Here is a 21,278-nt window from a genome sequence, read left to right as displayed (position 1 = left end):
CAATTAAGATTAAACATATAAAACTTTGCATGTGAGACTTTTCACTTTAAAATGCCATTAGAATTTTATAATAAAAGTTTTCATTTCACTCTCTTGTAGCAAATGTAGTATTTCTTACTTCAATGTTCTGCGTGATTTAGTAGGGCGCTCTGATGGCCTTAAGGGGAAGGACTTGTGCTGTCAACCCATAGGTAGGCTGTGCAAATCCACCAGCTGCTCCATGGTAGGAAGATAGGCATTCCCCTCCTGTGTGATTAACAGCCTCTGAAAAGCCCACTGCAAGGTCAGCTATGAGTTGGTTCCAACTTGAGAATACATGACACCAACAAATGCCTGATTTGATAGTAATGTGGTTTACAGTCTTAGAAACCCACTGAAGGGTCCACTGTGAATTGGAACGGACTATATAGCAATGAGAGGGAGAGGAAAGGAAAGTCTATTTAGAAGAATTTAGCACTTAAAGATGCAAGGAAACCAAAATAGTATTGATAGCAAAAGACCAGTTAAGGGTTGAAGAGTGAAATGTGGACTGCACCTTTTTAATTATTAGCTGTAAAGGTCTCTTGGTTCATTGACATTTTTCTCAGCCTTGTCTCTAATAAAGGAATGATCATGACCTACTCCTCTCTTCACTGTTATTATGATAAACCTATTAGCTACTACCTGTGAGAATGTTTTCAAAGTTCTAGAAGGTTCCATTAATGTCAATGTTACTAAGTATCCTCGCAAAACTGACCCTAATGCTTCTCTCCTCCCCCTTTTCAGAAGGGCTGTGAAAAATGATCCAAGGCAGCCAATGAAAGTATGGATTACTACACAATAAACGAAGTATTTATTACTCCAGCATCCTTAAAAAAGTAGGAGGCACAAAAGGCAGTACAACTTTTCATTAAATGGAAAATGGGTAAGGGCAGGCTTCTTAAACTACTTTCTGGTAGTTCACATCTTAGTTCTACATTTTTAAAGAGATGGTAACAGGGATGAAAGCAGGTAAGAACATGGGGGACGGGCTCACTCATGTGCCTCGTCTAAGCAGGTGCAAGCTACTTCACAATGGGAACAGGTCAATTTCTCAGAAGCCAAAAGAACTAAGCGCCTTCCGGAATCCTAATTCGGCTTCTGTCCTCGGGTCTCCTCTCTTCTCTTCTCTTCTCACCTTTCCTTTTTCCTCCTCAACAGGAGAAGGTGGAGGACCAGGGAGAGGAGATCCTGGCAGGATGAAAAGCAGAGAGCCATTTTCGTCTCTTTTTATTCTCCCACTGCAAGCTGTGCTAAGGAGTTAAAAAGATGTAATTTCATTTCCAAATCTATTTCAGCCCTTTGCCTGGCCCTACTGAGCAATCATAAACCATCCAATTTCACTTCAAATCTTTGCTTTTAGCTTTCTTTTTAAGGGGAATACAGCAAAGTTGGATAAACAGATATAAAGTAAATGCCCTAAAAAGAGCATGCATAGGATTAAAGGAACCAGGAAGTGCATTTGTATTTATAGCATACGGGTCAAAAGCAAAACTGTTTTCCTTTCCCTTTTCAAATGTCAAACCTTGCACAAAGTATAAATCATCAGAGACGCAATCACACAGGTATTATCTAAGAGGCTGGGCTATCAATGAGTTCTCTTATTCTTTTCAGCTGTGCACATTTATAACATCATGTAAACAGATTACAGTTTTTTTTGTTTTGGGGGTTTTTTGCAGGTGAGAATTACTATTCTTCTGTCACATTTGGAATACTACGCATTTACAGAGAATGACCCACTTCTGAAAAGTGAATCACATTTACTGCTAATATTTATGAAAGACTAAAAAAAAGGGAAAAAGTCCCAACAGGCCATGCAGTAAATTTTTAATGACTAATCAACTGTGAACACTTGAAGTAAGCTGAATTCACTTCTCACCACAAAACTACAAAAGTGTTTCTGAGTGAGCGCAAGATTGCTCATCAGTAACAAGCACAATGACTGATAAGGTCCTTGAGACGTTTCAGCAATGTTGAAGTCAGCCCCAAACCAGTCACAGTTTCCAAAGTCTACTTTCACTCATTTTATTTTATATATGTTACAAGGAGCTCTGGGGTTCTAGTGAACCAAGAGTTGAGCTGTCAACCCAAAGGCAGGCATTCTAAATCCATCCACTGCTCCACAGGAGATAGGAAAGCAATGTCTTCTCATGCAATTTACAGCCTCTGAAAATCCACTGAGTGGTCAGCTGAGTCAGTTCCAACTCAACGTAACAGTATTAACAACAACAGCATAAAGTGCATGGAAGCTGGAAAAGGATCCAACCACAATGAATCCCATCTTCCTTTAGTTTTTGTAACCAATTAGGAAGAAAATGTTTTCAACAGTTAATAATAAACTTGCATTACTGCACTTACAACTTTGTCATTTCACTTCTTTTCAGATGCATCAATTCTCTAATGCATATTTAAAACTATGTGTGCTGTATTACTTCTGTTCTTTTGCTCTTTACTTGAAATGTCAGGTTAGAAACCTTCACGGGCAGATGCACATCCTCTTTTATTGATTTGAGATCATTTTAGGTGGCATCAAATCATTTGAAATATTCTCCATAAAACTATTTTTGCTCTAGAATGATAATTTCCCAGTCACTTATGAAAGATCACGCACTGACAAATGATTCACTTCTCTGATGAAGTCTCCTTTCCAGATTTGCATGAAAGCAAATGCAGTGCAGAGCAAGCTACCACAGGAGAGGCCACACAAAAGGAATTAATCTTGCATCTTCCTCATCCTTCCTTACCACGGTCAACACACAAAGACTAAATTACATAAAGACAAAATTAACACACCCAGTGGCTCCCCATGATGTCCTGGCTATAATCTAAAAAACAGTGGTCTAGAATTGAGAAGGCCTGATTCTAGCCCATCCCTGCTATGTGTCCCTGAATGACTTTCTCTTTCTCGTACTCAAGGTCCTCAATTAAAAAGGAATCCATTAAAGGGGGGGAGGGGAAGTCTTGATGATCTCCAAAGAACCAACCAGTTCAACTCCATCCATGGTTCATCATCTCCAATGTAACTGGAGAGCCCACTATTCTAACAGGAAGAATACTCTTCAACCTAAAGAATCTGGCAGCCTAGTGGGTCAGGAATTGCACTGCCAACTTGAAGGCACTGCCAAGTTCAAATCCACCAGCTGCTCTGGGAGAAAGATGGGCAATCTCTTCCCTTAAAATTTACAGCATCTGAAAACCTGTTTAAGGATCAACTACAAGTCAGTTCTGATGCAACAGTACATAAAAAATTGGAGAATTTACTACTCTAGTAAAAGGAGTGCCCTTCATCCAGCATTAAGAGCCAGACTCCTCCTACATCACATTGAGCCCGTGTCACCTGATAGTGATGTTCTGCTCCCCACTCTCACTTTCTCCATTCTCCCATCTCCTATGCATCATAAACAGGAAGTTCAAATTTCCTCTGAGCTATTAATGTTATGTGATACTCAACACACAGTGTCTGAAATCATACCAGTTTACAGTGTGTCGTTTAAATATACAGTTTGGCCTGAGATCACGGACAACCTTTGCTGCTCACAGACTCTACCTCCTTAGGCTGCTTATTTAAGTTTCTGATCCTCTACTAATTTGTTTGCAAAACGGAAGTGGTCAAAGTTTTATCTCATGCTCATTGTCAGGATGTAGCATGCCTCTAAAATGCCCGATATGTATGAAAATGTAAACAAAATGTAAAAAAATGCTATACTGTTGTTAACCACTATCTAGTTGGAAATAACTCATAGCTGACCCTCTAGTGCATTTTAGAGGCAGTCTATTGCACAGGAGACTGTCTTTCTCCTACAGAGCAGCTGGTAGATGAGAACCTTGTACCCTTGGGTTGACAGCACTTAACAACTGAAAGCAACTAGAACCACTGGAATTTTCCTTACTACAAAGCCACTAGTTGTTGTTAGGTGCCATTATGTCAAGTTTGACTCCTAGTGACTCTATGAATCAAAGATCTGAACCTTGGTCTAGCCTTTGCCATCCTTGCACTTTCTGACACATTGGAGTGCATTGCAGCAGTCACCATTTCAATCTACTTGGTTGAGAGTCCTCCTCTCCTTCAGTGATCCTCCACCCTTTCCAGCATCATGTCTTTCTCCAAGAAATAGGCTCTCCTAGCAACACACCCAAAAAATGTGAGGCGAAGCCTCCTCATTCTTGCCTCCAAAGAGCACCCTCTTTAAGATGTATCTGTTTGTTCTCTTGGCCATTCATGGGATGTGGAGCTCCCTGACACTGCATGTTAATGGTCGTCATTAGGGGGAGCTCCGGTGGTGTAGGACCTAGTGAATTGTTAATGCAACTATGGTAGTTCTAATTAACCTTTGTCCAAGGGATAATGATGGGTAGTCTCCTCCCATGTGATTTACAGTCTCTGAAAAGTTGACTGAAAGTCAGCTATGAGTTGGTTCTAACTCAATGGCAACGAGTTGTTACCATGGAGCCTTGATATCATAATATATAACCTACTTGGCTGCTAACCATAAAGTCAGCAGTTCAAATCCACCAGCTGCCAACGAGTTGTTACCATGGAGCCTTGATATCATATATAACCTACTTGGCTGCTAACCATAAAGTCAGCAGTTCAAATCCACCAGCTGCTCAGGGAGAAAAGATATGTAGCCTCCCACAAAGACTTACAAACTCCATGGAAGGTCATCAAGACTCAGCATTGACGAAGAAGCAGAAGTGAGTGGACGGTATAATCACTACCACCACTATTAGAACAAAAGCTTCTTTAACATAGGGCCTATGTCTTGTTCTATGCATTTGTTATTTCCTATTAGGCACCCTTGATCCAATTCCAATTCACTTATCCCATAAAATGAAGTAGAACTTTCTAGACGGACCAGTGAATGAGAGGAAGACCCTCATGAGATGTACTGACATGGTGATGACAGCAATGGGTGTAAGCACAGAAGAGATTCTGACGGTGGTGCAGGTTCGGGGAGAGTTTTATTGTGGTGTATGGAGGGGTCACTATGAACTGAGGTGAACTATATGGCACCTAACCACAACAATCTTTAGGGATTAGACCTCCAGGTGTTTCCCCCACAGAAGAGCTGGGTGCACTTTAAAGACTAGGTACATTAACAAATAAGCATTTTGCACTGTGCCACCAGCAGTGGGATCAGTGGGGAAATTAAGGGATGTACCTACCCAGTCAGAGGAGGTGACAAATTGATGGTCTCTGATTTTTTGGTGCAGTATTTCAACAGAGATTTATTCTTTTCAACAAAACATATTCTTGTCTGTGGCTATATCACCCTGAAGGCACCCAATCTCATATAATAAAATTATTCCTATAGTTAGTTATAACAACAAAACTATTTTCCATTAACTCGGCTTACATGTATCAACATACCTACAAGGCTAAAACTTTTTGCAATTAATTTTCTGAACCTCCTAATATGGTCTCCTCCAAGCTGTCATCATTATTTAACTACATTTACGACTGCAACTCAATATAGAAAGATTTTCATTTCATCTGTGCCTCTAAGAGCAGGCACTTTTATTTTTCATTACTGCCAGAATTTTTACAGTTCTCATTGTGTATCATTTTCTCCTGTCTTAGCTGCTGTAGTGTAGTTGGTAGTATCGGCGAACCTAAATTAATAACTTTCTTGAGAATGAAGTAGTAATCAAGGAAAAGAAAAAAAAATTGAAAGACTTCTGCTCTGTTACTGATGAGGTAATAAGTCAACGTAGAACAATTTTAGGGAATAGTTCAGTTGTTATTATCCACACATTTAAAGAAATACTACACTTAAGCACTTTACAACTGTATCATGTTACTCTCTTATTAAAATTTATAAAAAACATTACTAAATATCCCCTATGTCCAGGGGAAGAGAAAGTTCATAGAGTTGGAGGTAGGGATGACCCCATAAGCTACCACTTTGAGTAACATCAGCTCTAGTGATGCTAGTGGCCACCAGGGCTCATTTGCTGGGGACTAACTGGTGGCCCAGTGGAAAGGAGCTGCGTTGCCATCCTGAAGGTAAGCAGTTAGAATCCACTGGCTGCTCCAAAGGTGAAAGATGGGCAATCTTTCCCCATACAATGAACTACCTCCAAAATCCACTGGAGTTTCAGTTATGGGTCAGTTCCGAATCCATGGTACATAATAATCACACCAACTGGGTCAGTTGCAGTGACACAAATAAGGACTTTGTGGTCAGAAGATCTAGGAGACTCAATGAGTATGATTCAGCCCTTCCCCAACTGGACTGAGAGGGTGTCCAAGGACAAGAATTAGAGCCCAAGACTTGTGTAACCCTGGCGCCTTAGCCCTGTGCTTGCCGCCTAAATGCTCATTACATAAGCAAAAAGAAACAGGAGTATGAAAAAGAGCAACAGGGCTGCTGATGGATGTGCCTCCCTTCGGCTCGCTATAAATATTTGTTGAAGGAGGAATAAATCTTAATAGCTCTGACTCCGAAGTCTTAGGAGGGAAGCAAACACCACCTCGCCAAAAAAAGTAGAAATCCATCCCTCTGTAGAAGAGAGCACTGGGTTCTCTCTAGCAGAGCAGATAGCGTCGTGCCCCAGATTTCTGTCCTAGGTGGAACGCTGGCCGAGGTTTTGGCAAAGGCACAGACACGTGGGAGGACAGGGGACTTCGGATCAGCTATCTCAAGTGCAACCTGCCCCGTGAGAAGTAGCCATGGCCAAGGAAACTCTGCTCTCAGCATGCGGTGCAGCCCGGCAGCTGAGCCCCGAGTTCCTATTTTTGACTCTTTCCCTCCAACCTCCCCCACCCAGCAGGCAGGTCCCAGGAGGTAATTAGTGTGGGGGAGAGGCTAAGCCTCTGAGGGGGCAGGGAGATGAGAAAGTACGGGTGGGGGCGGCCCTTCTTGTCATAGGTCTCACGAAGAGAGGAGAGCGAGCAAGCAAGAGAGGGGTTTGGGATTTGGGGGGTTTGTTTGCTTTTGGAGGGGGTATTTAAAGAATTTCTCTCTCTCTCTTTTTTCCTCCCTTTTTTGTCTATATATTATAGGGCATGTATGAGTCTCTTGTGACATTAATTTTTATTTTTTTTTTTTTTGCACGTGAGGCATACCTAATGATATTCCCACAGACAGACAGACAGGCAGACGGAGAGAAGGACAGACAGGACACACTTGCGCGTTTGAAATCATTCATACCCCCAAATCCAGGACGCAGCCTGTTGTCATAACCATCGAGTAAACTGTCCAGGATGCGGGTAAAATTTTCCGGGCATAATTTCTCGTCCTTTTCGTCCTGCCCTGGGGATTCGTTTACACTGTAAGCAAAAAAATAATATACACAAATATGTTTTAAAAATTGGGGGGGGGAACCCACGACAACAAAAACGAGGACGGAAGGGACTATTTTAAGAATCGACTGGAGAACAGGTGGGTACAGGTTTCTTCTAAGGAAAGAGTACCCGCTAGAGAGTGAGGGCTGTGAGACTGGAAAAGGGGGGCCAGGGGAAAATGGTCAGGGAAAGCGCACCCCTTGCTCCAGCGCTCCAATAACCACCGGCTTCCTGCCCCTGAGCCCCTGGTGCTCTCCTCGTCTACGTGGTCACCGGAAAGACAGCCCCTAACCTCACGGAGGCGCCCGAAGTGTCTGGCTTGCTCAGTAAACGAGGGGATCCGGGAATTCGACCCTTCTCTTCCCCCCACCCCCTCCTTCGGCCCACCACCCCAGAGAACTCACCAAGCCGCCAGGCACAGGAAGCGCAGGAGGGCGAAATTGACCAAGGCGGACATCGCGATCGCGGGCACCTTCTTGGCAGAAACCATCTTTGCCACATGCCATACTTTAAGCCTGTTCCCGTTCCCAGGCTCTGAAGATGCCCCGAGCAGGGTGCGAGCAGAGGGCAACGCGGCTGCGGGCGGCGTGCGCACACTCGCGCTCACACTCGCCCGAGCCCCGCGCCCGAACCGCGGTGGGCGTGTGTGTGCACGAGGCCCGGGGGAGGCGGAACCTGCCCGTCCTCGCCCCTGCGCTGCGCGCTCAGCTTCCCGGCTGTGCGGCCGTGGATACCGCGCAGCACCCCTTCGTGGCCGCACCTGGCGAGGCCGGCGCTCGGCGCGCGCGCCAGCAGCGCGGTGAACCAGTTCCTCCCGACCCTCAACTCGGGGAAGAAGGCGAGGGCCCCCAGATCCTCCTCCCGGCCATGCACCCCAACCCCCAGATGGGTGCCCGTCCTCAGCGAGGCTCAGCCTCCTCGCTCCCTGTCCCCTCCCTCCCTCCCGTTGGGATTTGGGGCTAACCAATGAAACTCCTCTCCTCCTGGGTTGTGCGGGGACCTGTTTGTTTCCTGTACCCATTTTCAAGTCTGGAGGTGGAGAAAGAAAGGGCGGGATGACAGGGATCGCTGGGGCTGGGGGTGGAGAGTAGTGGGGAGGAGAGAGAGGATCAAGTCAGGGCAGAAAACAGGGCCCTCCTCTTCAAGTGATGGAAGGGGCAGAAAACGAAACAAACAAAAAATATTCCCGGTGAGAGGAATTACAACTCACTGAGAGGTCCCTCACCAAATTGTTAGGAAGAGGACCTGAGCCTCTGTCAGTACTCAACGCCCTTATCAACTTCTTGCTTTGAAAACGTTACATTTTCTTTACTATGCTCGCCCCATGCATCAAATGAAAACCCGGGGATGAGACAACCCACCCTCTTCTGGGGGGGAGGGGGAGGGGGAGCTTGGCGACAGTTGCTCAAAATCTGTTTCACTTCTTCCTAGGATCCTGGACAACTTTCTGAAAAGGGCTAGCTTACTTCCAGAAGTCGGCCCTTGCAGGGAAGGGATAAGGATAGTGGGTGTTGGGAGAGGGAAGAAGAAAAGAAAAATGAGTATGTGTGTAAGAGAGAGAATTCTAAATTAGAATGGACTGTCTTAGTTCACTAATGACTTGAAAAGAACCGCTAAGCATTGTGCCCTTAAAGTTTTCCTGAATAAAGAAATCATTTTCAATAGACATTTAAAAGACAGTTATTACTTTCAGACCAAGAAAGTTTATCTTTCATATTCATGGTGACGCAAGTGGTAATTTTCAAATAGATTAATGGCCTAAGTAATTTCCATAGTGCTAAACTCCCACTAGTCTCTTACTCCTTCTAAATTCTCTTCCCAACTTAAAATGTTTGGTCATGTTTTGTTGATTGGTGAGCTAGTATCATATGGAAGGAAGCACATTATGTTATGCTTTTTGATTTTGTTATTTAGCTTTACTATTTTGTTTTAATTTCTTGAATAAAGTCTTCAAAGGTTAAGCCGATGAAAGCCTTTCCTGTCTGTAGAAACGCTTAAGGGCTAGAAGTTTGCTTGTGTGTGTGAGTGTGTGTGTGTGTGTGCGTGTGTGTGTGTGTGTGCGTGTGTGTGTGTGTGTCATTGTTTCATTAATGCCTCCTGTATTTTTCTTGATTAGATCACAATTTCTGAGGAAAGGACAGAGGTTCTGATGGTAATGTTATACCTGTTACAGATAATAGTGTAACACATAGTAGAAACAATAAGTAATATTTTTTGGCTGTACAAGAATCAACAAAGTAACTAATTGTTTACTCTCAGATAGTTATTATATAGTTTGGAATAAATGAAAACTCTATGAGGAAAAAGAATGTGTAGCTGCCAAATAAAAAAGAAAGCATTTATCTCCACATTTCCCCCCATGAAAACTAATACTACATTATATTACTAACATTTTATTTTATGATTATATTACATCTTTAATCTTAATTACATTAAGTCCATTGCTGTTGCGTTGGAACCAATTTATACCCAGCCTTCCAGATCTCATTTGGTTTGAGCCAATTTTCAGAAGAATCCATTCCTTGGAGAGACACATCATGCTGGGATAGGTAGACAGTTGAATAAAGAGAGGAAGACCCTCAAGAAGATGAATTGATGCAGTATTTACAAAAATGGGCTTGAGGGTGATGGAAATCTTGAGGACTATGGGATAGCGAAGGTTCGTATCTGTTATTTACAGGGACAATATGAGTTGCATCTCAAAATCAAGATGAAAACAGTCCTCACCACTTGATAAGCAACATCAAGATAGATGGAGAGAATATTGAAACTCTCAATAATTTCATTTTACTTACATCCACACCCTTACTATCAGCAGTTAGGAGATCAGAAGATGTATAACATTGGGCAAGCCTGTTGTCAGGGACTTCTCCAAATTACTCAGGAACAAGAATGTCAGGTTTAAGACTAAGCTGTACCTTATTCAGGTCACAGTCTTTCAATCACTTGCTATGCTGCTGAGAGCTGGATAATAAATAAGGACGACAGAAGAAGAATTGATGCTTTTGAGCTGTGGTGTTGGTTAAGAGTACTGAATGTCTCACGGATTACCAAAACAACAAACAGATTTATCTTGGGAAAAATACAGCTAGAATGCTCCTTGGAGGCAAGGATGGCAAAGCTTCCTCTCACATACTTTGGGTAGATTGTGAGGTGAGGCTATTCCCTGGAGAGGCACATCATGCTTGGGTGACAAAAGAGGGTCATCGAAAGAGAGGGAGACCCTTAATGAGATGAACTGACAAAATAATTATAACAATGGGCTCAAGGGTGTCAGAGATGATGAAGATGGCACAGGATAGATAAGGTTATGATTGTTTGTAGGGTTGTTATGAGTCATACTAAACTCCAGGGCACCTAACAACAACAATGTGAGGCATAGCTGACATGAGGGCACCCAACAACAACAAATCCCCTAGATTTTTAAAATGCAAGCTAACTTTATCCAGACTATGTCTCATGTGAAATTGAAATATTTCATACTGGGGAAAAAATACATACTGAAAAAGAAGTAATAAAAATAATGTGCTTGGCAGAGAAGAAATTTTATTTCTAAGGTAAAAATTTATCTTCAAAATTCCAGTTTTAATATATGAACTAATCCCATTCAAAAAATAAAAATAACCCTCCCTTAAATTATCTTTTTGTTGCTATTGTTGTTATGTGCCATTGTGTCACCTGCAACCCATAGCCATCATATGTACAGCAGCTCTGAACCCTACCCTGTCCTGAGCCAGTCTCACTAATTTTGACATACCAACCCCCATTGCCGCAGTTACTGTATCAATCCATCTCATCTGGGCTCTTTGTCTCCTGTACTGTCTCTCCACCTTCCCAAGCATGATGCCCTTCTCTAAGAACTGATCTCTCCTGGACACGTGCCCTGAGTATATGAGACAGAGCTTCAAAATCCTAGCCTCCAAATGAGAAATGAGAGTTTATTTTCTTGGCAGTTCATGGTATGTTCAAAACTCTTCTGCAGCATCACAATTCAAAGGCATCAATTCTTCTGCTGTCATTCTTATTCATTGTCCAGTTCTATGATGCATACCAAGTAATTGCAAAGACCCTGGCCTGGATCAGGCACACCTTCGTCTCTAGACATTGTTGCTTTTCAGCACCCTGGAGAGGTCCCTGACAGGAGATTTTCCCAACACAATTTGTCTTTTGAGTCCCTGATTGCTATGTCCAATAATTTGCACTATTTATAGAATTTAGGATCAGGTGAAGATAATAGTAAAAGTCCTGGTGGCACAATGTTTAAGCACTGAGATACTAACAAAAGACATTTGTTTGAACTCACCAGCTCAACAGAACTCCACAGAAGACAGATGTCATAGCCTATTTCCTTAACAATTGCAACCTTGAAACACTTACGGGATAATTCTAGACTGTTCCATAGGGTCAGGATTGGCTTGATAGCAATGAGTTTGATTTGGGAATTTGACGTTTGTAGTAAAAACAGTCCTATTTCATTTCATTCTGTTTTCTAGCCTTTTATTTATGCTACACTTTGTGTTATTTATAGAAATTATATGATGGGCTTTACTACTGAAATCTTGTCAATACGAATTTGAAAACAAAATCAGTACTCTAACAAATTTCAATTTTCCCCTTAATTTATTAATATCATTGAATATGGGATTATTTTCTACCATAAGTTTGAATATTGTTTAAAAATATTGTTCTTTACTGCATAAGCTTCTATCTATTATGGCCCAGGTTTTGTTGTTTGCCATCAAATTAACTAAACTTCATAGTGACCAGAACGATGGATCTTAACCCTACCCTATCTTTTGCTGTCCTGATGATCTCTGACATACTTGAGTCCATGTTGCAGTTACTGTGTCAGTCCACCTTGTTGAGAATCTTCCTCTCTCAAAACGACCCTCCACCTCTTCAAGCATGATGTCTTTTTCCAAGGTATGGCCCCTCCTAACAGCAAGCCCCAAGTAAATGAGATGAGCTTCATAGTCCTTGACACCAAGGAGCACCCTGGCAGCACTTTCTCCAAGACATATTTTTCTTTTGGCAGTCCCTGGGATACCCCATTCTCTTCTCAAACATCGCAACTCAAAGGTGTCAGTTCTTCTGTCATCTTTATTCATAGTCCAATTTTCAGATGCATAAGAAGTAATTGAAAAAGTCAAGGCTTGGATCAGACATCCCTTAGCCTTTAAACTAAATACCTTTGCTTTTTAGCACCTTGGAGGGCCACTTGAACTTGAAAGTAGATTTTCCTAATGGAATAAGTCCTTTGATTTCTTCATGGTTGTTACTTTGGGTCTTGATTGTAGTTCCAAACAAGATGAAATTGTTGATAACCTTAATCCTTGCCTCTTCTATAATTTTGTTACCTATTTTCCCAGTGGTGAAAATATTTGCTTCATTGATGTTTGTTGTTGTTGTGTGCCGCAGAGTCAGATCTGACCCATAGCTGACCTTCTAGTGGGCTTTAGAGACATTTAATTGTAGGAGTTGCCCATCCTTTTCCCTCAGAACAGTTGGTGGCCTCAAACCTTGTGCCTTTGGGATTGCAACACAGCTTCTTGCCACTAGACCACCTGAAGTACTTATTTACGTTTAGATAAAGTATACATTGAAGGCTAAAGTCTTTGATCATCTGCAGTGATTGTTTTATGTCCTCTTTACTTTTGGCAAGCAAGATTGTAACATTTACATAGCACAGATTGTTGAGTCTTCTAAACCTTAGCCACATTCTTCTTCATATATTCTAGCTTCTTCAATGATTTCCTCTGCATACAGATTGAAATGGTATGGAGAAAGGATACAGCCCTGATGCACACCTTTCTTATTTTTAAACCAGGCATTGTTTCCTTGCTCTGTTTGCACAACAGCTTCTTGGTGTGAGTATAGGTTTTCCCCATGAGCACAGTTAAGTGCTCTGGTATCCCCATTCTTTTCAAATATTAACAATAATTTGTAATAATCCACACAGTCAAATGTCTGCATAGTCAATCAAAACCAAATAGGCATCCATTTGGTACTCTCTGCTTTCAACCAAGATCCATCTGACATCAGCAATGATATCCCTGCTATCACTGCCTCTTCTAAATCCAGCTGGAATTTCTGGCAATTTTTTGTCAATGTACTCTTTTGTTTTTGGTTTTGGTTGTGGGTTTTTGGGTATTTTTAGTCAGTATACTGTTATAACCACATTTTAATAATTGTTGTTGTTGCTGTTGTTGTTGTTATGTGCCGTCGAGTCGTTTCCAACTCATAGCGACCCTATGTACAACAGCCCTAAACCCTGCTCTATCCTACGCCAACCGCACTGCCTCTGACACGCCCATCCCGATTACCCCAGTCACCGAATCAATCCATCTCATATAGGGTCTTCCCCTCCTGCGCTGTCCCTCCACCCTCCCAAGCATGATGTCCCTCTCCAAGGACCCGTTCCTCCTGGCAACATGTCCAAAGTATGTCAGACAAAGCCCCAGAATCCTTGCCTCCAAGGAGTAGCTTGGTTTAATCCTCTCCAAGATGAATCTGTTTGTTTTCCTGGCAGTCCATGGTCCATTCAGTACTCTTCTCCAGCACCACAGCTCAAAAGCATCCACTCTCCTATTGTCCTCCCTAGTCATTGTCCAACTCTCTGATGCATAACAAGCGATTGCAAAGACCATGGCCTGTATCAGGCGCACCTTAGTCTCCAGAGACACCGTTGTTCCTGAGTACTTTAGAGAGGTCCCTAACAGCAGACTTTTCCATCGCGATACGCTTTTTGATTTCTTGACTGCTGGTGCCAAGAGTGTTGACTGTGGAGCCGGGCAAACTGAAGCTGTGAACAATCTCAATCTCTTCACCATCCATCCTGAACAGTCAGCGAAATTTTGCTTGCACGTGATATTAATGATATTGTTTGATAGTTTCCATATTCTGTTGGATTACATTCTCTTCCAGCCAGTTAGTCAGGAAATTGTCTTCCAAATTTCTGGGTGCAGCCTGGTGAACACACTCTGGTCTGTGTCTGTTTGTCATGTGCAAAATATAGCTGCGTTGTTGTTGTTTTTATTGTTGTTATGTGCTATCGAGTCACTAACAACGCACAGAGACCCTATGTACAACAACTCTGAACTCTGCTCTATCTTGAGCCAATTTCATTGTCTCCAACACACCTACTCTTATTACTCCAGTTACTAAGTCAATCCATCTCATCCAAAGTCTTCCTCTCTTGCACTATCCCTCCATCTTTCCAAGCATGATGTCCTTCTTTAAGGACTGGTCCCTCCTGGCAATATGTCCAAAATATGTGAGATACAGCTTCAAAATGTTTATCTCCAAGGAGCAGCTTGGTTTCTTCCTTTCTAGGACAGATGTGCTGGTTCACTAAGCAGTCCACGGTATTATAGTCAAGACTCTCCTCTAGCACAACAACTCAAAGGCATTGATTCTTCTTCTGTCATCCTCATTCAGCTCTCTGAAGCATAGTTAGTAATTAAAAATACCATGACTTGGATCAGACACATCTTCATCTCTAGACTGATATTGTTGCTCTTCAGTACTTGGGACAGGTCCCTGATAGCAGATTTTCCCAATGCAATTCATCTTTATATTTTCTGGCTGCTGGTACAATGGTGCTGATTGTGGAGTCAAGCAGGCTGAAGATTTTAACAGTGGTGTTGTGATGTTATGTGCTGTTGAATTGCTTTCAACTCATAGTGAAACCATGTACAACAGCTCTGAACCCTGCTCTATCTTGAGTGAATCTCATTGACCCTGACACATTTATCCCCATTACTCCAGTCACTGAGTCAATCCATCTCATTGAGGGTTTTTCTCTTGTGCTGTCTCTCGACCCTTCCAAGTATGAAGTTACCCTCTAAGGACTAATCCCTCCTCAACATGGCCAAATTATGTCAAACAAAGCTTCAGAATCCTTGCCTTCCAAAAGCAGCCTGGTTTCACACTCTCCAGGATGAACCTGTTTGTTCTCCTAGAAGTCCATGATATAGTCAATACTTTTCTCCAACACTGCAACTCAAGTGTCAATTCTCCTTCTATCATCTTTAGTCTTTTTCCAGCTTTCTGATACATAGCAAGGAGTTGTGAAAACCATGGCCTGGATCATGCACACCTTAGTCTCCAGACTGACATCATTGCTCTTCAGTACTTTGGAGAGGTCCCTGACAGTAGTTTTTTCCAATGCAATTCATCTTTGATTACCTGGTTCCTGGTACCAAGAGTGCTGATTGTGAAGCCAAGCAAACTGAAGCTGCCAAGAATCTTTTCACTGTCTATTATAATGCTGCCAATCAGGCCAATGGTGAGGATCTTTGTTTTCTTGGTGTTGAGCTTCAATCCATATTGAATGCTGCAGTCCTTGACCTTCCACAGCAAATGCTTCAGGTCCTCCTTAGTTTCTCCAGGCAAGGTTGTGTCATCTGCTTAACTCAGGTGCCATCTGCATAAATAACACAGGTTGTTGATGAGTTTTTCTCCAGTCCTGATACCAATTCCTTCTTTTACAACCCAGCCTCCTAAATGATTTGCTCTAAATATAGATTGAAAATGTATGGAAATAGGATGCATCCCTGGTGTACACATTTCCTGATTTTGAGCGATGAAGTGTTTCCTTGCTCTATTCTGACAAATACCTCCTGGTCCAAGTATAGGTTTCACATAAACACAATCAAGTGTTCTGGGATTCCCATTCTTGTACAATATGTCATTGCTGTTAGGTGGCCACTGACTAATATCAGACCCTTAAGTAGATTTTCAGGAAGTTGTGAATTACATGGGAGATGATTGCCCATCTTTCTCCCCTGGAACCTATCCGATGGGTTCAAATTGCCAGATGGGCCACTTTTGGATTAGCAGCAAACTCCCTACAAACTATGCCATCAAAGCTCCCTGTATACAAATATAAAGGTATTAAAATTAGACCTGTAAATTTCTTCTTCAATTAACTTAAGTCTTTGATTATTATATTTGATAAAATTAGAATAGGTTCAAGTTCTCTGAGCCCAAATATCAATATAGTCATTCTATTATAAGTTTCATATAGTAATTTACATATTATTTGAAATGCATAACTCTCTCATTTCATAAGCATATCCATTGCCAATTTTTATAACCTATCATATAAATCTTATGATCTGCTTTGAGGATTCTTAGCCTCATTTATTGCCAGTTTATCAACCAGCTTACTAAACAAAAACTGTTGGTGACAATGAAATGACTCAATCTAATTATTAACCTTTTCATTGAGTGTTTTCCTGGTAATAGTTAAACAATTTCACCCCTTTGGGCGAGGGGAGAAAGGACAAGACTATGCATCAGTTCTTTAAATAGTGAAGATTTATGGAACTTCCACAAGTGCAAAATATTTCTATTGCAAGAATATAAAAGTATTTATTATTTTGATGTTAATGTTGGAAGAGGGAGTGGCATCCATTTTCTAAACAACATGGCTCTGGAAACTCTATGAACTATGATAAATGACGATATTTATAGAAAGGCTTTTTGTTCATAGGGTCGCTATGCATTGTTCTTGACTCAATGGCAATCAATAACAACAATATATCTCTCTTCCATGTATTTAAGAACAAGTGAGAAAGATTTATTTGAAGCACTTCTGCTCTGCCTTGCCTTTATTTCTGTTACTTATATATTGCCCTCATCTAATTGTAGACTCTTATCCTAGTATGAAGGTATCTCAGAAAGAATATGTCTACTGTACTGTTTTTGTTGTTAGGTGCTGTCAAGTTGAGTATGACTCATAGTAACTCTATGAACAAAAGATCTGAACTGTTCTATCTTGAGCCATTATCACACTTCCTGAAACACACGAGCTTGTTGCAGCAGTTACTGTAGTTGTACCAAGAATCTGGAGGACAGCCAGTTGGCCAACTGACTGGAAAATATAGATATTTGTTCCCATTCCAAAGAAAGGTGACCCAACAGAGTGTGGAAATTATCTAACAATATCATTAATATTGCATGCAAGCAAGATTCTGCTGAAAATTATCCAAAAACATTTGCAACATGTCAACAGAGAACTACCAGATGTGGAGGCTGGATTTAGAAGAGCACATGGTACTAGAAGTATTATAGCGAATGTAAGATGGATCTTGGCAGAAAGCAGAGAACACCAGAAGAATGTCTATCTGTGCTTCATTGACTATGCAAAGGCTTTTGACTGTGTGGATCACAACAGGCTGTGGCTGACTCTGAGAAGAATGGGAATCCCAAACATTTGTGCTAATGCGAAACCTATACTTGGACCAAGGGGCAGTTGTCAGAACAGAGCAAGGAGACGCTACATGATTCAAAATCAAGAAGGGGGTCCTTCAGGGATGTATTTTGTCTCCATACCTTTTCAATCTGTATGCAGAACAGATCATCAGAGACACTGGGCTGTACGAGGAGGAATGTGTCATCAGGATTGGTGGATGGAAGAATCGTCAACAACCTGCGTTATGCAGATGACACAACCTTGCTTGCTGAAACTGAGGAGGATCTGAAGCGCTTGCTGCAGAAAGTCAAGGACTGCAGTCTTCAATATGGATTGAAGCTCAATATCAAGAAAGCAAAGATTCTCACCACCAGGCCAATTGGTAGCATCAGTATGGATGGTGAGGAGATTGAGATAGTTAGCAGTTTTAGTTTACTTGGTTCCACAGTCAACACTCTTGGTAACAGCATCCAGGAAATCAAGAGATGAATTACATTTGGGAAAGTCAGCTGTGAGGGACCTCTCAAGAGTACTGAAGAGCAACGATGTCAGGCTGAAGGCTAAGGTGTGCCTGATCCAGGCTATAGTCTTCATAATTAAGTGTTATGCATCAGAGAGTTGGACAGTGAATAGGGATGATAGAAAGAGACTTGCTTACTTTGAGCTGTGGTGCTGGAGGAGAGTGTTGAATATACCATGGACTGTTACGAGAACAAACAGATTTTTCCTGGAAAGGGTGAAGCCAGAATGTTCCTTGGAGTCAAGGATTCTGAAGCTCCATCTGACATATTTTGGGGATGATGCAAGGAGGGACTGATACTTGGAGAGGAACATCACGTTTGGGAGGGTGGAGGGATGGTGCGGGAGACTGTTGGAGACTGTGGGTGGAGTGGTGGGAATGAGTGCGCTTGAGACGGTTAGGTCGGCACAGGATAGAACGGCATTTAGGGATCTTTTACATAGGTCTCTATGAGTCGCAAGTGACTCGATGGCACATAACAACAACAAGGACAAATACTGTATAAGACCATTTTTGTAAAACATATATGAGGATCCAAGGGAAGGGAGGGTGGGAGCAGAGGGCTGAGAATGGGTGGAGTGAGGGTGGGGATTAATCATAGACTCACATTTGATGGGTGGAGGGAGGAAAGGTGAAGGAAATATGAAAGACTAGTGTGAAAAACAATGTATATGAACTTTGTAAATAAATTAGTATAAAATAAAAATGTTATTTAAAAAAAGTGAGCCTTAATCCCCCCCCACCAATTAATGAAAATTTGAATGTTTGAATGGTTTATTTTAAAGATGAATTTGAGCAATATATCAATCTTTATCTGAAGGATTTCTGTGCATGAAATTTATCAGTTACCATTGAATTGATTCAAACTCGTTTCAGCCCCATGTGTGCTTAGTAAAAGGCTTCCTTGGAGTTTCTACGGTGGATGGTAGTCTTTCATGAGCTGATTACCCGGCCTTTCTTTGATGTCACAAAGCAGATTTGAACTGCCGTTCTTTTGACTAGTGATAGAATACTTAGCCTATAGACAGTCAAATTGTCCCTGTTATAGTAGATAGCTTTAAGTTATTAATTTAATATTTTCTAAATGTGTGCATAATTTTGTTGGAGAAGCTCAATATCAGCAGTCAAAACTAGGCCTGGAGCAGACTGTGGGTCAGATAATCAATTACTCATATGTAAGTTCAAATTGAGGTCCAAGAAAATGAAAATAGCTCCACAGGGACCAAGATATGATCTTGAATAAATTCCATCATAATTTCATGATCATCTTAAGAATAGGCTTGAGGCAATGAACACCAATGACAGAAGACCAGAGAGTTGTGGGATGATATCAAGGACATTATCCATGAAGAAAACAAAAGGTCATTACAAAAACAAAGGAGAAAGAAAAAAACCAAATTGGATGTCAGAAGAGATTCTAAAGATTGCACTGGAGCATCAGGAAGCTACATCTCAGGAAAATAAGTCAAAGTAAAAGTGCTGAACAGACGGTTTCAAAATTCAGCTCGGGAGGATAAAACAAAATACTATAATGGAATGTGCAGAGAGCTGAAACTGGAGAATAAAAAGGGAAGGAGTTGCTCTGTATTTCTCAACCAGAAAGAATTGAAAAATTTAGGCCTCGTGTTATAATGCTGAAAGATGCTATGTATTGAATGATCCAGAAAGCATAAGAAGTTGGAGGGAATACACAGAATCATTGTGCCAGAAATAATTAATTGACACTAAAAAAATTCTAGGAAGTACCATATGGACAGGAGCTAATGGTAACGAAAGAGGAAGTGGAAACTGCATTGAAGGCATTTGTAAAAAATAAGGCTCCAGGAACAGATGGGATACCAACTGACTTGCTTCAATAAACAGAGCAACCTTGAATACACTCACCGGTATATGCCAGGAAATTTGGAGGACGGCTGTCTGGCCATCTGATTGGAAAAGGTCTATATTTGGCACCAGGGATATTATTGCTGATGTTGGATGGATCCTGGCTGAGAGTAAGAAATACCAGAAGAATGTCTATTTGTGTTTTATTGACTATGCAAAGGCATTTGACTGTGTGTATCATGACAAGTTGTGGCTGACATTGAGAAGAATGGGAATCTCAGAGCACTTGATGTGCTCATGAGAAACCTATACCTGGACCAAGAGGCTGTTGTGCAAACGGAGCAGGGGAGCACTGCTTGGTTTGAAATTGGAAAGGGAGTGCATCACGGCTGTATTCTGTATCCATGGCTGTTCAATCTCTATTTTGAGCAAATTGTCTGAGAAGCTGGACTCTATTAAGAGGAGTATGGCATCCAGGATTGGAGAGAGACTCATCAATAACCTGTGTTATGCAGATGACACAACCTTGCTTGCTGAAAGTGAGGAGGATTTGAGGCACTTGTCGCAGAAGATCAAGGAATGCAGCCATCAGTATGGATTGCGTCTCAATATCAGAAAGCAAAGATTCTTACCATTGGACCAATAGACCATATCATGATGGATGGAGAGGAGATTGGAACTATCAACAGCTTCATCCTCATTGTGGCCACAATTAACACGCTTGGTAACAGCAGTCAGGAAATAAAGAGATGCGTTGCAATGGGAAAATCTGCAGTTAGAGACCTTTCCAGATTATTGAGAAGTAATGATGTCTGTTTGAGGACTAAGGTGCATCTGAGTCAAGCCATAGTCTTTCCAATTACTAGTTATGCATCTGAGATCTGGATATTTGATAAGAATGATAGAAAAATAATTGATGCTTTTGAGCTGTGGTGTTGGAGAGGAGCGCAGAACATCTCATGGATAGCCAAGAAAATGAATAGACATATCTTGGAGAAAGTGCACATAGAGTGCTCTTTGGCGGAAAGAATGATGAGGCTTCGCCTGACATTCTTTGGACATATTGCTAGAAGGTGCTATTCCTTGGAGAAGGACATGATGTAAGTGTGAAGGGTCACTGAAGGAGAGGAAGGCCCTCAACCAGTTGAATTGACATAACTGCTGCAATGGGCTCCTGTGTCAGGAAGTGTGAGGATCGTGCAGGAACAGACTGGTTTCATATCTTTTGTTCATAGGTTCGCTATGAGTCATACATAATTCGATGGTACCTAACAACAACAAAAACATGATAAAATCCAATATAATAATATATTGTTGTTGTTGTTGTTGTTATGTGCCATCGAGTCGCCTGCGACTCATAGCGACCCTATGTACAACAGCCCTAAACTCCACTCTGTCCTGTGCCAATCGCACTGTCTCTGACACTCCCA

General features: G+C 41.6%; 2 protein-coding genes across 3 annotated transcripts in view; one reads left to right on the top strand and one right to left on the bottom strand.

The window, feature by feature from the left end:
* The window catches only part of GABRA4 (gamma-aminobutyric acid (GABA) A receptor, alpha 4), a 180,760-nt gene extending 172,953 nt beyond the window's left edge, over positions 1-7,807 (bottom strand). The window contains exons 1-2 of one of the 2 annotated variants that reach the window (XM_006894169.1): positions 7,779-7,807; positions 7,173-7,291 (exon numbers count right to left, since the gene is read on the bottom strand). In XM_006894169.1, the coding sequence (XP_006894231.1) occupies positions 7,173-7,291; positions 7,779-7,807 (148 nt within the window). Of the gene's footprint in view, positions 1-7,172; positions 7,292-7,710 lie in introns of both variants that reach the window. The other variant, XM_006894168.1, reaches the window with a different exon arrangement.
* A 39-nt stretch (positions 7,808-7,846) lies between these two features.
* The window catches only part of LOC102862726, a 25,195-nt gene continuing 11,763 nt past the window's right edge, over positions 7,847-21,278 (top strand). The window contains exon 1 of the mRNA XM_006894182.1: positions 7,847-8,251. Coding sequence (XP_006894244.1) covers positions 7,847-8,251 — 405 coding nt within the window. The remainder of the gene's footprint in view (positions 8,252-21,278) is intronic.

Source organism: Elephantulus edwardii, unplaced genomic scaffold (genome assembly GCF_000299155.1).
Source record: "Elephantulus edwardii isolate Elephantulus edwardi_28Jun2011 unplaced genomic scaffold, EleEdw1.0 scaffold00137, whole genome shotgun sequence".
Taxonomy (NCBI): Eukaryota; Metazoa; Chordata; class Mammalia; order Macroscelidea; family Macroscelididae; genus Elephantulus; species Elephantulus edwardii.
The sequence above is the reverse complement of the archived record's forward strand: the minus strand, read 5'-3'. Positions and strand labels throughout refer to the sequence as shown.